At 40.8% G+C, this 16,428-nt stretch overlaps 7 protein-coding genes across 7 annotated transcripts; 4 read left to right on the top strand and 3 right to left on the bottom strand. All coding sequences in view use genetic code 12, as the record gives it.

The window, feature by feature from the left end:
* Positions 1 to 82: 82 nt before the first annotated feature.
* PSN45_000393 (uncharacterized protein) lies at positions 83 to 1,339 on the bottom strand (the record flags this gene model as incomplete). The annotated part of the gene is made up of 1 exon (XM_006687811.1): positions 83 to 1,339. The coding sequence occupies one exon, from the start codon at positions 1,337 to 1,339 to the stop codon at positions 83 to 85; it is 1,257 nt and encodes a 418-aa protein (XP_006687874.1).
* An 897-nt stretch (positions 1,340 to 2,236) lies between these two features.
* PSN45_000392 (uncharacterized protein) lies at positions 2,237 to 2,602 on the bottom strand (the record flags this gene model as incomplete). Its single annotated transcript, XM_006688730.1, has 1 exon — positions 2,237 to 2,602. The coding sequence occupies one exon, from the start codon at positions 2,600 to 2,602 to the stop codon at positions 2,237 to 2,239; it is 366 nt and encodes a 121-aa protein (XP_006688793.1).
* A 669-nt stretch (positions 2,603 to 3,271) lies between these two features.
* PTC4 (Protein phosphatase 2C 4) lies at positions 3,272 to 4,291 on the top strand (the record flags this gene model as incomplete). The annotated part of the gene is made up of 1 exon (XM_006687810.2): positions 3,272 to 4,291. The coding sequence occupies one exon, from the start codon at positions 3,272 to 3,274 to the stop codon at positions 4,289 to 4,291; it is 1,020 nt and encodes a 339-aa protein (XP_006687873.1).
* A 402-nt stretch (positions 4,292 to 4,693) lies between these two features.
* PSN45_000390 (uncharacterized protein) lies at positions 4,694 to 6,250 on the top strand (the record flags this gene model as incomplete). The annotated part of the gene is made up of 1 exon (XM_006687809.1): positions 4,694 to 6,250. One exon carries the CDS (start codon positions 4,694 to 4,696, stop codon positions 6,248 to 6,250), a length of 1,557 nt encoding a protein of 518 aa, XP_006687872.1.
* Positions 6,251 to 6,322: 72 nt separating this feature from the next.
* Positions 6,323 to 7,747, bottom strand: TPS1 (Trehalose-6-P synthase/phosphatase complex synthase subunit; the record flags this gene model as incomplete). The annotated part of the gene is made up of 1 exon (XM_006688728.1): positions 6,323 to 7,747. The coding sequence occupies one exon, from the start codon at positions 7,745 to 7,747 to the stop codon at positions 6,323 to 6,325; it is 1,425 nt and encodes a 474-aa protein (XP_006688791.1).
* A 554-nt stretch (positions 7,748 to 8,301) lies between these two features.
* hrf1 (Protein transport protein yif1) lies at positions 8,302 to 9,255 on the top strand (the record flags this gene model as incomplete). The annotated part of the gene is made up of 1 exon (XM_006687808.2): positions 8,302 to 9,255. One exon carries the CDS (start codon positions 8,302 to 8,304, stop codon positions 9,253 to 9,255), a length of 954 nt encoding a protein of 317 aa, XP_006687871.1.
* A 388-nt stretch (positions 9,256 to 9,643) lies between these two features.
* On the top strand, positions 9,644 to 16,324 carry POL2 (DNA polymerase epsilon catalytic subunit; the record flags this gene model as incomplete). Its single annotated transcript, XM_006687807.1, has 1 exon — positions 9,644 to 16,324. The coding sequence occupies one exon, from the start codon at positions 9,644 to 9,646 to the stop codon at positions 16,322 to 16,324; it is 6,681 nt and encodes a 2,226-aa protein (XP_006687870.1).
* Between the last annotated feature and the right edge of the window lie 104 nt (positions 16,325 to 16,428).

The raw sequence follows: 16,428 nt of genomic DNA, 5'->3' as shown, positions 1-16,428 counted from the left end.
CTGATCCTTGTCATCTCCAGACCGCATACGAATTGAAAAAGCCAACAGCAGTTCAAGCATTTTCAAACTGCTGTCTGGCTATCTAAGTATACCACGAAGGAGTGGGGATTTCGTCAAGCAAGAAAAACGAACCAACTTCACGCTTCTTGTAAGGTAAAGGATCATGGAGACTGTGTAACCTAATATTTCTCCAAAACCTATCAAACGCATATTTCCTTAAACCTGACCTGGCTCCTGTCAACTCAAAGATCTTAGTCACAACCTCCAAAGAGGTTTCAACCCCAACAATTTTGGTTGCGGCAACCTTGACGGCGATTTCACCTCTTCTCCTTTCTGTAATAGATTTTCTATCGGCATGAAGAACCTCAGAAACCAGTTTGGCTGCTTCACGATGAAGAGCTTGCGCCGCATAAGTTTTTGCAGCCAAAACCCCATATCCTTCCCTAATATACCATTCATCAACGGCTTTCTCCTTGTTATCACCTCCATAAGGCCAAGCCCTAGTGTTTTCTCGGGTATATTCTGCTGCACTTTCAAGAGCCCCAACTCCAACACCAATATGAACACTGGTGAACACCAACTGAACGGTTGGTAAAACAAACGAGGAGTAGACATCATTAACGACTTTGTCTAAAGATGAGGTGAACCCCAAAGCATCTTCCTTTTTAATCCTAACATTATCAATAACCACACCACCAGATTCTGTTAACCGTTGGCCTATTGCGTTCCAATCATGTAAGTACTTGATTCCAGGACTATTTGCAGGAACATATGCAAAAACATGTTCACCACTGGGTAATGAGCCTTCTAAAATCAAATAGTCCGAAATGACTGAACCAGTGGAGAAGAACTTCTTTCCATTGAACACAATTTCATCACCTTCAGGTGTTGCCACAAGATCTTTATTTCTTGCGTTGACGGCTCCGCCGATGAAAGATTTTTCTTGTGTGAAAATCTTTAACCATTTGTCTTTTTGGTCAGGAGTACCAAAGAAAACTGCCGACCAGAACCATAAATAGTGAATACCAAGCAAATGTCCTATACTACTGTCAGCTTTGGCCACCTCCAAGATGATCTTGTAAGCCAATTCCCAAGTTTGTCCTTTACCTCCATACTTTTCTGGACTCAAGAGGTTGACGAGACCAGCTGCTTTCAAGAGAGCAACTTCCGTGAAGGGAGATTCAGACTTCTCATCCCTCTCAGCAGCATCGATCGAAAGGATTTTTGCAACCTCTTGGGCACGTGAGATCCACGCCTCAGTGGTGGTAGGGTTTTCATTTTTCCATTTAAGTATGGCCTCTTTTGTCGCAGCTTTTGCACTTTCTGTGTTAGAACTCATTTCTGAGGTGTATTTGGTTGGGAAGGGAGTACCTTAAATACTTCGGAATAGCACTTTACAATACTGGGGATATATCAATAAAGCCATAACTGTGGCATTATTAGCTCCAAGTTATGATGGTTTTCAAGAAAAGCAGCACACCATCCACCACACTTTTAGACTTCACTAGTCGCGCTGATCGCTGAGGCGCGATTGATGCTGCAAATTTCGAAATATCCATTAAACCTAACTTCACACTTCGAAAGGACTAAATACCTATTGCCTTTGGAACACCTCTTAACTTGGGTTGAATTGAATAGGAGGGTAAGACTTTTATCAGATATTATTGGCTTTTTTGTATGAAGGTGAGAGCTCACAAGAGATCAGGGAACAAAGTTCTGATCGACCACTGTAACCGGCTATTCCCAGGGTATGAAGGCCGTCTGTGGAAACCTCGTGCATAATTTAAAAAGCCGTTATTTGTAATTCTTGCGAAGTCCTTGCATATCTAATATCATTTTGTGTAGGATCCACACCTGAAGAAAGCCAAGTGCTTGAGCCTGAATTTAAGCCATGGGGGTTGAGGTCCTACCGAAGAACTGTGGTTAACAATTTCTATCCCAAAAAGTTTGGTTGGCATTCTCAAGATTCAGAGGCTTCAGAAGAGGATTGTGCTCGTATCCAATGAATTGCCGGTCAATTGCGAACGAAAATGTCGCCCTCTTTGGTGTTCTTGACCATTTGAATTAGAGTGATATTTCTGATAATTGCAAGGATTAGAAAAAATAAGCTTTGGCACTGTAGACCATTGGACAATTAAAAAATGGTGTTCTACATACGGAATACGGCCCGAGTCGGAACCAAACATTCCTGATTAGACAACAATACGTGTTCTATTGTAACCGTATACATCGCTGGCTAATGGTCGTATCTGAACACTTCTTCTAAATTGACCCACCAACCGGATTTATCTCTGGACCCAGTGGATCCGGGTACCAACGTTTCCTGCATCTTGTCGGTCATCTCCCACCACTTGAAGTTTCCCTCGTCGAGTCGGCTAGCCTCACCGTCTTTGGCCCAGTCATCTCCGGTGTATTTGAAAGTTGCAATCAACAAGTCAAATTCTGGGGCATAGTGGATGGAGTAGTCTTCGATGTGGTATTTTTTCAAGTTAGCAGCAACCGGTTCCCAAACATGTTTGTGGCATTCCTTATACTCTTCCAAGTACTCTGGCTTTAATTTGACGATTTGGCAAATTCTTTTTCCTGGGTGTTTCTCCGACATGATTATGTTGTTGGAAGCCGGGCTGTCGACAGTTAAATAGAATTGTTCGGGCGCGATTGCTGCGAATTTCGGCTGGACTTTGTGCCTTACCCCACTAATGACAGCGCGGGCTAGTGGGGCCACGCACTGCGCACTAGCCCGCGCTGTGCCAGGTGGTACTCGTGTGAGCTCTGCCGTGCGCGGTGCACCTAGTGTGGGAGCTAGTGTCAAAGGCAAAGTCCACTCCCTCCTTAATCACCTCATTTAGCTTCTGTAAATCTCCCTCGTACGCCTCTCTCTATTTACCCAATAAAGTTCGCATCATGGCACCAAAATTACCTCCCACGAATCCCGTATCCCAGCTCTGGTTTAAAGTTTAAACTTAAGATTCCTCCTGTTCAAAAAAAAAAATTGGTTAGCCAGCACACTTCAAACCATAGCAATGGCTTTTACGAAACCGCGCACAAAAAACCTGCGATATTAAATCATCTACATTAACAAAGGGATTGTTCTGAGAACACGAGAAAATAGGCGTCACCTCCAATTCTAGATCCACTGAACCCATTTATAAATCAAGCTATAGCCTCACGAATACTGCCGGTATTTTGTGCGATCTATTTTTAGTGTCGGTTAACTAGATTTTCTATATTTGCTGGGTGGTCACAAGAGTGATACATTAAATTTTTAATCATGGGTCAGTTACTATCACATCCAATCGAGGAAAAGACCATCGATATTCGGAGTCATACATCATTGACCTACTGTATTGGCTCCATGCAAGGATACCGAGCGTCCATGGAGGATGCTCATTCGGTCAAGGTAAATGAGGATGAAAGTTTGGGGCTATTTGCTGTGTTTGACGGCCACGGAGGAAGGGAAGTGGCAGACATCATCAGTGAGACGCTCCCAAAGATGCTCTTCACGAAGCTTAACCAGATGGTAAAACGAGGAGCAGAGTTGAAGGAGTATATGCGTTTCATCAAAGACAGTTTTTTCAAGGTCGATCTGGACTTACCACCGGAACTGTCCGCCAACTGTGGAACCACGGCCATCGTCGTCATGATCATCGAGAAGAAGTATATCATCGTGGCTAACACAGGTGACTCCAGAGCCATTTTGTCATTAAGGGGTGGGGCTTGCAAAACCTTGTCTTTTGACCATAAACCTTCCAACATGGGGGAGCGGGTCAGAATCGAGAACAGCGGTGGATACGTTATCAATGGTCGGGTCAACGAGATCTTATCCCTTTCGAGAGCACTTGGGGATTTCAAATTCAAAGTTCCGTTTGTTGAACTCGATAGCTGCCACAATAAGTATGCTGCTAGAAACAAAAAGTACTTCAAGCACGATTTGATTCATTTGCCTCCAGAACTACTTCAAGTGAGCTGTGAGCCTGACTTGTTGATATACGATATAAAACAACTCCGGCAGCCTGAATTCATTGTGTTAGCATGCGATGGAATTTGGGACTGTTACAGAAATGAGAAACTCATCAAAGTCATACGAGACAAGTTGGCTTTGGACTGGTCCTTACAGCATATCATCGAGTTTGTGTTGAATGACTGTATTTCCATGGCCTCCAATATAACCGGGATCGGGTTCGATAATATGACGTTAATAATAATTGCAATTCATGATGAAAATACCAGTATTGACGAATGGTATGAAATGATGAAAACAAGGATCTTGAAAGAGAAGAAGATAGAATAGGTTTGATACACACATTAGCTTAGGCCAATCTAATTTATTTATGGTACTATGGTTCTAAAATCCGCAGATGCGATCTGATGATACCAAAACAAATGCGCTTGAAAAACTTATGATTTTTGAATCTTGAACCATCTGGATCCTTTCAACAAGGTTTCATTCACCCACTTTTATTCCGAGTCATTGAGTGTTTCTACATAACAGCATATACTCTCACCAAGCATTTCTATTCCTTGTGCATTTCTGACCCCCCAAATACTACAACTAGTCCTGGTCTCGCGTCAGCCAATAGCATTTTTCCATTGAAAGTTGCATCTTATTTACATATTCATAGCTTATATCCCTAGAACGGGCACCTAGAGTTGATATTTCATTCAAACAGCATCCCAAGAAACAATCATCGCCATGGCTACTGAAATCGAAACATATGAAGATCCAATCATACGTTTAGCAAACGACCCAGATTTGAATAAACAAATCGACAAAACAAACAAGCTCATTAGTTTGATTTCGGGCTTTTCGTTGGCGGAAAGGAAGGTTTCCAAGCTTTGTCAGTTGTCATTGACGATTCTCCAAACATTGGAGAAAATTGGGTTGAACTTGAAGAACTGGGCGTTTCTTTCGTTGGACATCAACTCCAACGATCATTTCAACAACGAAAACTCAAATATCAAAGATTTCAATAATAGCATTTCCGTGAAGGTGCTCACAGACTGCCACGATATCAACAAAAAGCTCTTGAAGATTTCTATTGACTTGGACTACATCACCAAGGCTCTGAGGACGTTGACTCCCATTGAATATATTCTGGATTCGGGAACCTTGCTCACCAGTTTGACTTTGAGAAACATTAAATTAAAACATGAATTGACTGACAAAGTGACAGTTGCTTACCTGAAAGCAAAGCTCATCACTATTGGCACTGAGCTTGAATCCATGATAACTGACGACGATTCCAACACTACCGTTGAAACATACAAAACATTTGTTGCAAGTTTGCTACTGCAGTTGAACTCCGCTATAGAGGACGAAGATATGACTGAAAAGCATGAGTGTTTGGCAGTTATCAGTGACATGGAGAAGATGTTTGATGCGTTCAAGTTGGAGAAGGCCCAAGAAGTAAGACAACAACAAGAGGATGAACAGCAGGAAAGGCGTCTTCAGCTTCAATCTCCTCATCACCACTTCAAGAGTCCCGACACCTTTTCTAGTCCTCATGTTCAAAGTGAAGATGATTCTGACTCGGTGTACGACTCGGAAATGGGCTACAGCATGTACGGTTCCATGTACACGTCCCCAATGATTCATTCTATTACCAAGTCCCCGGCCACCACATCCACAAATCTTAAGAATAGCAGGGATATCGAAAAATCCCCAGCACTTGGCAGCTCGGGGATTTTGCATAAAACAACTCTTTCAGAAGAGATGCCATATTTGATGTCTGCGTTCAATCTGGCAAGAAATGTTGAAGAAGACATCAGGACATTCAAGCAAGAAGAAGATCAGGACAATCAAAAGGACCGGAAAAGAACACTTTCTCCCACTTCTGTACCTAGCACTGAAGATGCACACCATGTGAGGTATCCCAACCACAAAACCAAAATACGTGAGACGCTTTTGACGTCTGAAAGTGTGATCTTGCAGGAACCACCAAAGACAGTGCCATTTTCATATTTGTACTCGAACAATTCCCTTTTATCAAGACTTGGGATAAGGCCTCAGGTGATTACTACCGACTTGCCACCTCAACCACAGAAGGAACTCGGTCCTAATACCACTTCCAACATTGGACATCAGCATGGAAAACACCTACACGTAATAAAGGACAAGGCGGATGAAGGTGATGAAACAAAATACGATAAAGAAAATAGTATGATCAAACCCCTTACGCAAAGAAACCTTGAAACACACACCTACTCCAACTTGAACGTCATTAACGATTTTAACGACCATGTAGAATAAGAGGAACAATCCCTTATTTATTTATCTTTCATTCAACCTTAGACACAAGAATATACAAAAATATACAAAAAATTAGTCACTCTTTGAACATTTGAAGAGTTCTTTTACAAAACTTTCACCCCAATAAGCCGAAGTGTATTTGGAAATATACTCAAATAGCTTATTGAAGTTAAAGGCTCTCTTTTCGGGAGGAATCGTCAAACTCTCATGGATAGCTACACTCAATTCCTCTGTATTCCATGGGTTAATGATCAATGCCCCGTTTAGCGACTGGGCAGCACCTGCAAATTCAGACAAAATCAATACCCCGTTGTTCTCCTTTTGACAGGCAATGTACTCGTAACTCACCAAATTCATTCCGTCTCTGGTTGAGCTCACCAAACAAACGTCTGATACGCGATATAAACTGATCAATTCGTCAAACGGAATCGACTTGTGCATGAAATGTATAGGCACAAACTCCACCGTGCCAAACTTCCCGTTGATTCTTCCCACTAATTCGTTAACAGTGGCTCTTAAACTCTGGTATTCTTCCACGTCTCCTCGAGAAGGAACAGCCACTTGCACCAAAACCACCTTACCTATCCATTCCGGATGCTCATCCAAAAAGATTTCAAATGCATGGAGCTTTTGGGGGACTCCCTTTATGTAGTCCAATCTGTCAACTCCCACTATCACCTTTACTCCATCAAATTTCTGTTTCAATTGCTCAATTCTCTTCACAACAGAGTCTTTTTGCAACCCTTGAAGAAACTTGTCTACGTCAATCCCGATAGGGAAGGCACCGATTCCAATAGACCTTCCCTGGTATTCAATTCCATTGGGCAATGTCGACACATTCGACACAATTCGAGACACCGACGACAAAAAGTGTCTGGCATAGTCATAAGTGTGAAATCCAATCAAGTCACAACTCAATACTCCTTCCAAGATTTCCTTTCTCACCGGTAAGATTCGATAGATCTCAGAAGATGGGAACGGAGTATGAAGAAAGAAACCGATCTTGACATTACGTTTGGTATTGCCAATTTCTTCCCTCAACATTTGCGGTAAAAGCATCAAGTGATAATCGTGAACCCACACCATATCGTTGTGGTCCACTTGCAGAGCAACGGTCTTTGCAAACAAACGGTTGGCTTCAATATAAGCTGCCCACGCATTCTCGTCGAAGCTCATCTCCCCTGGATGGTAGTGAAATAATGGCCATAAAATGCTGTTGGAGAATCCGTTATAGTGAAGGTCAGCAATAGCATCACTCAAATAGATAGCTGTGCACTTAAACTTGTTCATAAGGTCATCATTGACTCTCTGCTGCTCTCCCTGGGGGATTTCCAACCCAGGCCATCCCAACCACTGGAACTCGGTGGATTTTTTCAATCCTTGCAAAGCAGTAACAAGTCCTCCTGATGACATGGTATAATCATAGTCACCTTTAGAAGATCGTTTGATAGTCACAGGTAATCGATTAGATACCACTAATACTTTGCCTTGGATCATTTCACTTTAGCAAATTCAATTGAAGTAAAAAAAACTGTTTGGGGTTATATATATTGCTATTAGGTTCTAGGAATTGGAACTGCAGTTGCGTGGAACTCCAGAGAAAACTTCCGCGCGCTGAGAAAGGCTCAGCAATTTTAGACCATCTAGTGACAATATAAGTAGCAAACGGATATCATGTGGAGTAGAAGGAGGCCGTAGTGCAAAACACGGAAAGATCAGAATGGGCCCTCTAACTGGCTCCGAGATTCGTAGATATTAATCTGTGGTAGATGTATGTCCAGGTGAGCTGATGGCTGCGAAATTGCTACAGCAACTAAAGCAATTGGAAACGGCATTTTTCTTGTCAGCGTAAATATCAGTCCATAATATCTTGCTAGAAATTGTTACATTAACACACCCAGCAACACCATACTAGTTACTAGAGCCTTTTTTTGGTTAAACCAAAAATCAATGGGGGCCAAACTTTCGCGTCGTGGCCAGACAAGTCTCACTCGCGCACTTCCAACTGACAATAACAAGTTTGATTTCTACAGCCCCCAAGCCAAATATACATGTATTCTCCTTACGGTAATACCGGTGGGAATTACCCGCAACAGGGCCAGTACCAGGATCCCAGTGTTTATGGGAACATCCAGCACCCTCAGCCCCAGCACGCCCCATTCCAGCATCAGCCACAAAATGCCCCTAATACCCATCAGCAACCTCAAGGTGGTAACGAATTTTATAACAATTTCTTTCAAGATCCCGCCAGCTCCATGGCTGCACAGTTCGCCAAGAACAGCTTAGGACAATCTAATGATTATATTCAACAAAATTTCGGAGCATTCATCCCTCCTACTTCCAATCTTAACTACTACTTTCAAATCAGTAATTCATATGTTCTAAGAAAGTTGAGATTGATCTTGTTCCCGTTCAGAAACAAGAACTGGGCGAGATTGGCTAGCACTCAAGGAGCCGGTGACGGAACTCAGTCTAGTATAAGCTATGCCCCTCCTAGTCAGGATATAAATGCTCCAGACTTGTATATTCCATTCATGTCTTACATCACGTATGTGTTGTTGTGGGCGTTGTTCCAAGGCTTAAAGGGAGACTTCCATCCTCAGTTGTTTGGGTACTTGGCTTCTCAAGCGTTGGCGTGCCTCATTTTCGACATTTTCATCTTCAGAGTCGGACTCTATTTATTGAACTGTGTTAGTAGTGGTTCATTTTGGGATATTGTGAGTTTCAGTGGATACAAGTATGTGCCAATCATCGTGTTGTTGATCTTGAAGCAGTTCATTGGTGTGGGGTTTGTGTTCTACGGTAGTATCTGTCTGTTGGCTGGATCTTTTGCCTTGTTCTTGATGAGATCGTTAAGGTTTTTGGTATTACCCCCTTCTAACTCCGTGGTGGGGTCTACGGCCACCAACAGTATCCCTGCTTCTCAGAGAAGACTCAGACTCCAGTTTTTGTTTGTATATTCCTTTGTGGTCCAACTTCTTGTGTTTATCTTTATGAACTTATAGGATTCATAAGTCCCAGTGATAGAGTAGAGGAAAACCTACACAATGACAGGTTCTTGACATAGAACACTGAACCTCTCCTTATTGCGTACACCATAATATAATCATATTTCCAATTTCAGTGTAGTGCTGCAGCTTAGGTGAAAAGTTGAAGTCGCGTACGCGTCTTTTTTTCCAAGCTACCCGCATCTCACACCTTGTAAAACCTACCAACTGTGTACATTTACTTTTGCATTACTAAAGCTGCTTAGAACAGGCTTCCCATTGATAGTATCTGACATAATTGCACAATAACACACTTGGACCATACTTCACTCCTGTTTTTATTGTTTCCTTGTTCTTTCCATTGCATATTTTCTCGTTTAATGAATAATAACAAGTAATATCAGTCATGTCAGCCAAACGGAATAACAATTTTAAAGGTTCTACCTCTGCCCGTTTCGTCAAGAACTCAAAACCCCACACCATACGAAGCAACTTCGCCAACAGAAGTGGCGCCCAAGAAGCAGATCCCTATGTGGCTAATAATCCCATGCTAAACGATTCTCTACAAAAGAGAGAACTCGTCGACAGAATAGATCGCCTAGATTCTTTAATGGGTTTCGATCGGCTACAACACGGTGAGCAGGATGGCAACAAGCCCAGAAAGGGTTGGCTCATCAACATGCATTCCACTACCATACCGAGTGATGACTATCTTGCTGGTTATTCTGGTGTAGACTACTACTTCTTGGACCAGGAAGGTGGTTCATTCAAAGTGACGTATCAATTCGACCCTTACTTCTTCTTGTCAGTGAGAGTGGGCAGTGAGTCGGAGGTGGAAGAGATGCTCAAGCGGTTCTTGGAAACGTCCAATTTGAAGACAGTCGGAAGACTTTACAAAGAAGATTTGGCTTTACCCAACCACTTGGTTGGACTTAAAAAGTGCTTATTGAAATTAACTTTTCACAACGTCACGGATTTGTTGACGGCCAGAAGATTATTGGCACCAATAATCAAAGACAACCTCATGAAGAAAGATTCGAGGGATATTTATCATGGAATGAACTTGGCCAATGCCAATTATAACGAGTTTTCTTCGTCAAAGGATGGCAAGGATCAGGCCAATGATCCCTTGATCCTCTTGGAAGATATTAGAGAATATGACGTTCCTTACCATGTTAGAGTATCCATCGATAAAGATCTTCGAGTTGGTAAATGGTACAATGTGTGGGTGAAACACTCTATTGTAACTTTCGAAGAAGACAAAGAAACCATTGCATTTCCAGATCCAGTCATCTTAGCATTTGATATAGAAACCACCAAAGCTCCTTTGAAGTTTCCAGACTCCAGAATTGATCAAGTAATGATGATCTCATATATGATTGACGGAGAAGGTTTTTTAATTACCAACCGAGAAATCATCTCGGAAGACATCGAAGATTTCGAATATACTCCTAAACCAGAGTATCCTGGTGTTTTCACTATTTTCAATGAACCTGATGAAAAACTGCTCTTATTAAGGTTCTTTGAGCATATTAGAGATGCTAGACCAACAGTTATAGCTACCTTCAACGGAGATTTTTTCGATTGGCCATTTGTTGAAACCAGGTCAAGGTTTCATGATTTGGACATGTTTGATGAAATTGGGTTCGCTAAGGACAACGATGGAGAATACAAATCCAAATACTGTGTGCATATGGATTGTTATCGATGGGTGAAGAGAGATTCTTACTTACCCCAAGGTTCGCAGGGTTTAAAAGCGGTTACCACTGCAAAACTTGGCTATAACCCCACAGAATTGGATCCTGAGCTAATGACTCCTTACGCTTACGAAAGACCTCAGTACCTATCAGAGTATTCTGTATCTGATGCTGTTGCAACCTACTATTTGTACTACAAGTATGTGCATCCTTTTATCTTCTCCTTGTGTACAATTATTCCTTTGAATCCAGATGAAGTTTTAAGAAAAGGTACTGGTACCTTATGTGAAATGTTATTGATGGTTCAAGCTTATCATCATGGTATCGTTTTACCTAATAAGTATTCTGATCCTGTTGAAAGATTTTATAATGGTCACTTGTTGGAATCAGAAACTTATGTGGGTGGACACGTCGAATCTTTGGAAGCTGGTGTCTTTCGAAGCGATATTCCAACCCAATTCAAAATGGATACTACAGCAATTGACGAGTTAATCAATGATCTTCCCAAAGCGTTAAGATTCTTTGTTGAAGTTGAAAGTAAGAAGAAGATGGACGATATCGAAAATTTCGACGAAGTATTGGAGTCTATTAAAGCAGAGTTGATGGAACTTAAGAACAACCCAGTGAGACACGAAGTGCCTCTAATATACCATGTGGATGTTGCTTCTATGTATCCCAATATCATGACGTCTAATAGATTGCAACCTGACTCAATGAAATCTGAGGAAGACTGTGCCTCTTGTGACTTCAATAGACCAGGTAAGTCATGTGATAGAAGATTACAATGGTCATGGAGAGGAGAATACTTGCCTGCTGAGATGAATGAATATGGCATGATTAAAAGATCCCTTCAAAATGAAACGTTCCCAGCCGCCAAGCCTTGGTTACCACCAAGAAGCTTTGAAGAATTGTCTTACTCAGAACAAGCAACGAGAATCAAGAAGAGATTATCAGACTACTCCAGAAAAGTTTATCACAAGGTCAAGCAGACTGAGACTATCACCAGAGAATCCATTGTTTGTCAAAGAGAGAATCCATTTTACGTTAATACCGTGAGAGACTTTAGAGATCGTCGTTATGAATTTAAAGGCTTAGCTAAAGTTTGGAAAGGAAAAGCTTCCAAGATAGATAAGTCTGATACGATTGGTAAAGATGAGGCTAAGAAAATGGTGGTTCTCTATGATTCTCTTCAGTTAGCCCATAAGGTTATTTTGAACTCCTTCTATGGGTATGTGATGAGAAAAGGATCTCGTTGGTACTCAATGGAAATGGCAGGTATCACTTGCCTCACTGGTTCCACGATTATTCAAATGGCAAGAGGGTTGGTGGAACGATTGGGAAGACCATTGGAATTGGACACTGATGGTATTTGGTGTATTCTTCCAAAGTCCTTTCCAGAGAACTTTCCATTGAATTGTAAAGATGGTAAGAAACTTGTCGTGGAGTATCCATGTACTATGTTGAATTATATTGTTCATGAGAAGTTCACTAATCACCAATATCAAGATTTGGTGGATCCTGATACCTTTAAATACGAAACCCATTCAGAGAATTCCATTTTCTTCGAAGTTGATGGTCCTTACAAAGCGATGATCTTGCCAACGTCTAAGGAAGAAGGTAAGGGTTTAAAGAAAAGGTATGCTGTCTTCAATGATGATGGTTCTTTGGCCGAATTGAAAGGTTTCGAGTTGAAGAGAAGAGGTGAGTTACAATTGATTAAGAATTTCCAATCTGATATCTTTAAGTTGTTTTTGGAAGGTGATACATTAGATTCCTGTTATGCAGCCGTCGCTAGTGTAGCTAATAACTGGTTGGATGTATTGGATACCAAAGGTGGTATGTTGGAAGATGAAGACTTGATCGAACTTATTTGTGAAAATAGAAGTATGTCTAAGAGTCTTGCGGAATATGGAGATCAAAAATCCACCTCTATTACCACTGCCAAAAGATTGGGTGAATTTTTGGGTGAAGAAATGGTAAAGGATGCTGGTCTTGCTACCAAGTACATTATCAGTGCCAAACCAATTGGGAGTCCAGTGACCGAAAGAGCAGTCCCAGTTTCAATTTTCTCTTCTGATAAGAAGGAATACTTTTTGAAGAAATGGTTGAAAGATCCCTCTTTGACCAATTTTGACCCCAGAAGTGTTATTGATTGGGATTACTATTATGAACGGTTAGCATCTGTGGTCCAAAAGATTATTACTATCCCTGCTGCTTTACAGGACGTGAAGAATCCCGTTCCTAGAGTTCCTCATCCTGAATGGTTACAAAGACGAATCAGCACTAAAGAAGACAAAAAGCAACAGCTGTCACTTACCGCCTTCTTTCAAAAGCCTTCTGATACTGCCAAAGCTAGAAAAATCAAAGATATGGAAGATTTTGGTAATATTGCATCCGAAGTTGGAAAGGCCAAGGTAGGTAAGGTTACTTCTAGGAAGAGAAAGTTGACACGAAACAAAAAATTGGTAGATACAGAAGAAGACGAAGAAAGAGACAATGCTATATTAAATGGTCCGTGTCCAGACATGTTGGTGGACTATGAAGCGTTCTTAATTTACCAGAAGGCCAAATGGAAAGTCCAAGAAAAGAGCAGAGAAAGAAGAAAGAAATTATTTGGTCAATCTTCTGAATCTTCACAGCGGTCTTCAGTTGGTGGTTTAATCCGCCGTCAAGCTGAAAATGTTGCTGGTTCTGATTGGCAAATCTTAGAATATAAAGAAGATCCTAATAAGCCAGGTGACTTGAAAGTGTTCATAATTGCTAGTGGCAAAGTTCACCTGTTCAACTTCCATATTCCAAAGAGATTATATGCATCTTTCAAGACTGAATTAGATCTTTCAAAGGTAATTGTGCAAGGTGATGTCGAGAAATCGAATGCCATTTTACCAAATGGTCATGACGGAACCAACTTGTACAAGTTCACAATGCCCCAATCTGTTTACCAACAAGAAATTTCAAATGTTGACAGTATTTTGAACAGTTCTAAATTGTTGGGACTATATGAATCGAAGATGAAACCAATTGAACGTGCAATTATCGACTTGGGGAACAGTGTCAAATTTGATGACACAAGGGTTGGTACTTTAGGTAAAGGGTTGAAGAATGGTTTCAATGTTAAGGATATGATGCAGGTCAACAATGCCAATTATCTCAAGAGATTCGGCATGGATATTTTGTATATCCTTCATCTTACCACCAATAGTTATGAATTCTTCACTATCTTCAAATCATGGGAGAATGAAGCTACTATGTTTGTATTGAAACCTTCAGCAGGTGCCCAAGAGCTTACAGGTAACATGGACAAAATATATCGTGACTTGTTCCTTGCTAAGGAGGATAAACTTGGTAAGATGTACAATATTATTGAATATCCTAACGAAATGAAATTCAATGTCACGTACTTCAACGATAACTCCAAGTTGTTCAAGAAATTGGATAAGACCATTGCAAAGATCAATGAAAGCAAGAGTAACAAAGCTCTTTTGACTATTCAATCTCCTTATACTGACAGGTTGTTGAGTATTTTGGGTTCAACTGCCAACTTTCCTACTGTGAAGATGAACGTCAATTCCCTTTCATTGCCGGCTGTCGGATGGCATTCACTTGTCACTAAGAGAGTAGTTAACCACTTCTTCGTCTTGGCTTCATGGATGAAGAATTTGATCTCATTATCCAAGTATGGTAATATTCCCATCTGTAATCTCCAAGCAGAGAACATAAGCTATTTGATTGATATTGAATATGCCAGACGATTGTCGAACAGTAACATGGTTCTTTGGTGGTCTGATACTCCTTTAGCCGACCATGGTGGATTTGAGATGGATAAAGCTCCGGATTATGAAAACCTTGATTTCCCTGTCATCAATAATCCAGAGATCTATGAAACAGCCTGTTTGGAAATTGATATAGGAACCTTGTCAATCAACACTATATTGACAAGCTCCATTATCAATGAAGCTGAAGGAGCGGACTTGGTGGACGAAGGTACTGTGTTTGACAACAATAACGGAGCTTCAACATTAATGGAAGACTCTTTTGGTAATGCCCAATTAAATGTCTTGAGAAGTATGGTTAAGAATTGGTGGGATGATGCTTTGAATAACGATATAAATGCAGATTCAATGATGAATCATTTGGTGTCTTGGATTCAAAGAAATAGTTCTTACCTTTATGACTTTGCCTTACATTATCATATCCATAACTTGACAACGAAAGCTCTCTACCAATTAATCGGAGAATTCAAGAGAATGAATGCCAATGTTGTTTTTGCAAACCGAAACAAAATATTCATCCAAACCAGTAAGGTGTCAGTCGAAAACTCGTACGCATATGGACATTACATTGTCAAGGCTGCCAGGGCTAAGCCTTTATTTAGTTTCCTTGAAATGGAAATCGTCAAGTACTGGGATATTTTGCTCTGGATGGACGAGTACAATTTTGGTGGTCGCTACTGCACCCAGATAACAAATGACGAGATTCAAGATTTACGTCCAGTCAACAACTGGCAGTTACAACAATTTTTGCCGGTGATCTTCCAAAATGAGTTTGAAGATTGGTTGATTATCTTTTTGGATGCTCTCACAAAGTTCAAATCTGATACGTTGAAGGGCCCAACTCAAGCGAATACTCCTAGAGTCACTCAAATTGCTCATATATTAAAAGGACAAAGAAAACTTGATTCTCAAGATGATAATGAAGAGGCTGATGATGATTTCCATGACGGTGTAACAGAGATGTTCAGAAAGCAATTGTTCAAGAGAGTAAAACTGTTGTTCAAGAAGCAAACAGACTCGATTATCAACCCAGAGTTGCAAAAAGAATACGAGTTCCCCAAACTCCCAGGATCTCATTTACACCTAAGAAACCCTTGTTTGCAACTCGTCAAGTTTTTCTGTGCCATCATGGGATTATCAACCAAGAGATCTATTGAAGTCAGAGTTTTGAGGCAGGAGCTTTTATCGATTTTCGAAATCAGAGAGTTCAGTAATGAAGCTGCCTTTCACAACCCAAGTTCATCGTTGGTTATTCCTCAAGTGATTTGTGATCACTGTAGTTATACCAGAGATATCGATGTTTGCAGAGATCCTGAGAAGGCTATCTGGAGTTGTACTATGTGCAACAAATCATACAACCGGGTAGCCATTGAGGAAGAGCTTGTAACTCAATTCAGTCGCTACTTCACAAAGTTCTTAAGACAGGACATGAAATGTTCCAAGTGTAACCAAATCAAGAGTAATAACTTGAGTGAATACTGTCAATGTTCTGGTAAATGGGAAGAGACAGTAAGTTACTTGGAGTTAGAAAAGAGGATCCACGTCTTCCAGAACGTGGCTGCCACATATAATCTTCAACTCCTTAGAGGAGTGGTTGAAGAGCTTACATTAGCATAATAGTATATAAGATTGTAAAACTATAATACATAATTTATTTTATTGGAACAGAGAAAACACGTCCTCGCACACAAGTACATTAAAACTGGTATGCGACTAAATGA

This window comes from Yamadazyma tenuis, chromosome 1, assembly GCF_029203305.1.
Source record: "Yamadazyma tenuis chromosome 1, complete sequence".
NCBI lineage: Eukaryota > Fungi > Ascomycota > Pichiomycetes > Serinales > Debaryomycetaceae > Yamadazyma > Yamadazyma tenuis.
Note: the sequence above shows the minus strand (reverse complement) of the source record. Positions and strands in the feature narration are given on the sequence as shown.